Consider the following 4228-nt stretch of genomic DNA (forward strand, 5'->3'; position numbering starts at 1 on the left):
CACCTCGGTCCTGTGTCAGCAGCACCCAGCAGTGCTTACTGCGCTCGTCTTTGACTGCACGCCTGCACGCCTGCTGGCCCAGTGCCATGGGCAGATGAGGGGCATTCAAAGCTGACACGAAGCAGTGCTTTGGCATATTAATGAACGCTAGGCAGCACACTAGATGCACACACATCCTAATACAATTATTTTACAATTAAAGTTCAAAACATAAATAAATATATAATATAGTATATATATATATATATATATATATATACAGTATATAATATATATAACAGTGCAATTAACAACGCAAGAAAAACAATGCGGGCTGCACACTGTCACTCCCCACCTTCTTTAAATGATTTCTCCACAGGCTGCACATCCCACATCCAAGTGTGAACATGTTAACCAAAATAAAACTGAACAAAAGAAGTCTGTTGCTGTGCTTTTGAAAATGACGTGCAGATGGACCGTGCTTCTCACACACTACTTTGCACTTCATTGAGTTTTGAAGTTCATCTTCTTGCGCAGGAGGGAATGTAATTTTCAATCGATTCATGTTCCGGTGGATATTCATTTTCCCTGAGAGGACCAGTTACTCTTGCAGGAGTCATGCGTTTGATAAATTATGTATTTGTTTTCAGTGATCGCTACACTGCGACAGGCGACGTGAAATCCATACCATTGAAGGAAATGGCTCAGGTTGAGCCCCTTATTAGGAATGTTAACATAGTCATTTAAGGAGAGGAGAGGAGGAGGGGAGAGGGACGGCTTTGGCATTTGAGCTGAATGTTAAAATGATATTTTTTGTCTTTATGGTGCATAATGTAATCTCTCTCTCTCTCTCTCTCTCTCTCTCTCTTTCTCTCTCTCTCTGTCTATCTCTTTCTCTCTGCAGACATGCTGGCGATAGGGGACCCTAACCAGTCGACCATCCTGGCGGTGTCTATCGCTGGTGGGATTGTGCTGCTCATCTTCCTGGTGGCCTGTTTCGTTGTGAGTGGGAGGTGAGTTGCACTCCTGAGGTCTTCTCCCAAAGGTTTCATTTCATTTTCTCTCTGTTTCTTTTTTTTTTCGTTTCTTATTAGAAAGAAAGACTTACAGAAGGCATTACAGAAAATGCCGCAGAAACGTTAAAATGAGAAACATCTTTGCTTAAATAGCCAATGTTTGGCTAAGTGGTTTTCCTTTGCGATCAACTAAATATAAATGTTTTCTCAGAACAAAAATGGCCCCTTGTGATATAATAGATTTGAAAAGCCCTGTACACATTTGAGCCTAACTTAACAGGGGTACACTAAGCCTTGTTTATTGTGGCTGTAAATGAATGTTTGTGTCACACATTCTGGGGCTGAATGAAACGACTGCCTCTTCCATGCCTGAAGCCTGCACTGAAGTCTCTAAAGCCATTAGTATTGACCAGAGGTGATTGCCTATCAGCCTGAGTGCCCTGTTCAGTATAGACTTGCCTGGGATCTAATCAGCCAGTCAGATACATAGACACACACACACACACACACACACACACATAATACTCACATAGGACTGCACATAGGACGTACTTCGAGACTATGCTAACATACTCATATTCTTAAACAGAGTAAGAAAACATACACACACACACACACACTCACACACACACACACACACACACACACACACACACACACACACACACACACACACACACACACACACACACACACACACACACACACTTGCACTGTTGGGACCACAGTCCCGCAGTGGGATCTGGGCTAGCAGAAATAATGGGCATTAAAGCAGGTACACTAGCAGGGAGAGTAAAAGGCAGCTCGACTCATCACAAGCTTGTGTCTTACTGTGGCAGAGATGAAGGCGTACACACTGCTCAGCAGAACAGCCTAATGGCCTGTTACTTCCACATACTCTTGCCAGAATAGAGGCATCATGTAGGTTTTTGCTGACTTGATGTCAGTTTCTTTGTTAGTGTACACACACCTACACACACACACACACACACACACACACACACACACACACACACATACCCACCCACACCACACACACACACACACACACCAGGACCCTGAATGGTGCCTGCTGCATTCATACGTGTGAATCCTCACACCCATTAGTGTTGAGCAGGAGAAAGGCACGCGGCACATTGGCATTTCCAGAGGATGGCAATTAGAGCAGCACGCTGGAGAGGTGCCAGACATGCTAGGTGCTAACCCAGGCTTTACAGGTCCGTCAATACATCGCCATGAATTAGCCAGCGCTAGTTTTTCACTTGGCCTCTGTGGCCTAACAGTGTGAGGAGGTGTGCGAAAGCAGGGAATGGGCAGGTTGATCGGGGGTTCCAGTCTATAAGGAAAGGAAAGGCTGCTGAGTGTGTGTCTGCGTGTCTCTTTTTGTGTGTGTGTGTCTGTCTTTCTGTGTGTGTGTGTGTGTGTGTGTTTGTGTGTGATTGTCTGTCTGTGTGTTTTCCGTGTGTGTGTGTGGGGGGGGGGGGTTGTCTGTATGTGTGTATTTGTGTGTGTGTGTTTGTCTGTGTGTGTGTGTGCGCGTGTGTGTATGCATATTCCTGACCATACTTCAGTGTCAAATGGTCCTCCATCCTTTTGTACACCCTGGTGTGTGTTTGTGTGTGTGTGCGTGTGCGTGTTTGTGTGTGTAGGGGGGGTGTGTATGAGCGTGTGTCTGTGTTTTAGCCAACTTCGCAGTACAGCGATCATGGAAGATCGAAGAAAGTGGTTGAGCAAGAAGAGATTTGGATGACAGGAAGAACCATACAGAGAGCTCAACATAATGGCCAGCCCTGAGAGAGACAGACAGACAGACAGACAGACAGAGAATCTGGGAATTGTAACAAGATGGAGGTGATGGAAAATAGCAAGATTGTGTTGTTAGGTACAATTCCATCAGGCATGGCTTCAAAGAATCAGAGGGAAACTGAAATGGTGTGAAATGGTTCGAAAACCATGTCCCACCATCACCCTCTCTCTCTCTTTCACTCTACCTCTCTCTCTCCCTCTCTCTTTCTCTCTCTCTTTCTCCCTCTCTCTCTCTTTCTCTCTTTCACGCTCTACCTCTCTCTCTTTCTCTCTCTCTTTCTCCCCCCCCCTTCTCTCTTTTTTCTCTATCCCCTCTGTCATTCCCCTTTTCTTCCGTTCTCTCTAAGTGTGCCCAAGATGTCCAACTCTCCAGGGTGTGAGGCTGACTCCCTGCTGCGTGTTGGGCTCTGTCTCGGGAGCTGAGCTGTGAAAACTCCGGCACGTTCACCATATGGGGATTTGCATTACCTTGTCTTACATAAAAGATTAGAACACGTTCCTGCCAAGCCCTCGCCTCCATTCCCACCCAATCCCTCTCCCCCTATCTCCTCTTTCCAAGCGTTCGAGTGTAAGCGAGAACAGAACAAAGACGGGCTTCATCGGCAAAGGGAAGAATTTAGGATAGTTGACTTTTCTTGGCGTCTTTCGGTGGGTAATTTGGTTACCGCCCATCTGATCTGAAGGACAGCGCCAATGACCTTTCTTTACCTCTCCTCTCAGCCCCGTTTTCCCTCAATGAAGGTTTTCGATCGGGGGGGAGATGGAGCTCCCTGACTGCTTCCGTATTCCTCCGAAGATTCCTCCTCCTACAGCTGTTTGCATTTCTTTGTTATTCATGCTGAGCAAGTGGGCTAGAGAGGGCTGTTGTGTCTCTGAGGTGGTACAGAGAGAGTAACACACAGCGGGCACGGCAGTGGGCTAGAGCGGGCTGTTGTGTCTCTGAGGTGGTACAGAGAGAGTAACACACAGCGGGCACGGAGTGGGCTAGAGCGGGCTGTTGTGTCTCTGAGGTGGTACAGAGAGAGTAACACACAGCGGGCACGGCAGTGGGCTAGAGCGGGCTGTTGTGTCTCTTAGGTGGTACAGAGAGAGTAACACACAGCGGGCACGGCAGTGGGCTAGAGCGGGCTGTTGTGTCTCTGAGGTGGTACAGAGAGAGTAACACACAGCGGGCACGGCAGTGGGCTAGAGCGGGCTGTTGTGTCTCTGAGGTGGTACAGAGAGAGTAACACACAGCTGGAAGTGCATGGAGTCTAATGGATGCCCAGAGAAAGGCGGCATTGTGCTCGGATAGACAAGTCTAATCAGTGCAGCCCACAATCATTTTATTAGCTCCACATGCCACCAGCGATGGCCATCAATGTGCACATACAGTAGAGCACTTATCTAAAAGCATCCATTGTTCCATTATTGGCAATAAAAAGCGT

The 4228-nt window shown here is 47.1% G+C and overlaps 1 protein-coding gene across 1 annotated transcript in view; it reads left to right on the forward strand.

Annotated features, from left to right (window-relative positions):
• LOC122130425 (ephrin type-A receptor 3-like) overlaps nt 1–1063 on the forward strand; it is a 44454-nt gene extending 43391 nt beyond the window's left edge. Inside the window, exon 8 of the mRNA XM_042705160.1 lies at nt 884–1063. Coding sequence (XP_042561094.1) covers nt 884–996 — 113 coding nt within the window. The 3' untranslated portion in view covers nt 997–1063. The remainder of the gene's footprint in view (nt 1–883) is intronic.
• The last annotated feature ends 3165 nt before the right edge of the window (nt 1064–4228 follow it).

This window comes from Clupea harengus, unplaced genomic scaffold, assembly GCF_900700415.2.
Source record: "Clupea harengus unplaced genomic scaffold, Ch_v2.0.2, whole genome shotgun sequence".
NCBI classification, from domain to species: Eukaryota; Metazoa; Chordata; class Actinopteri; order Clupeiformes; family Clupeidae; genus Clupea; species Clupea harengus.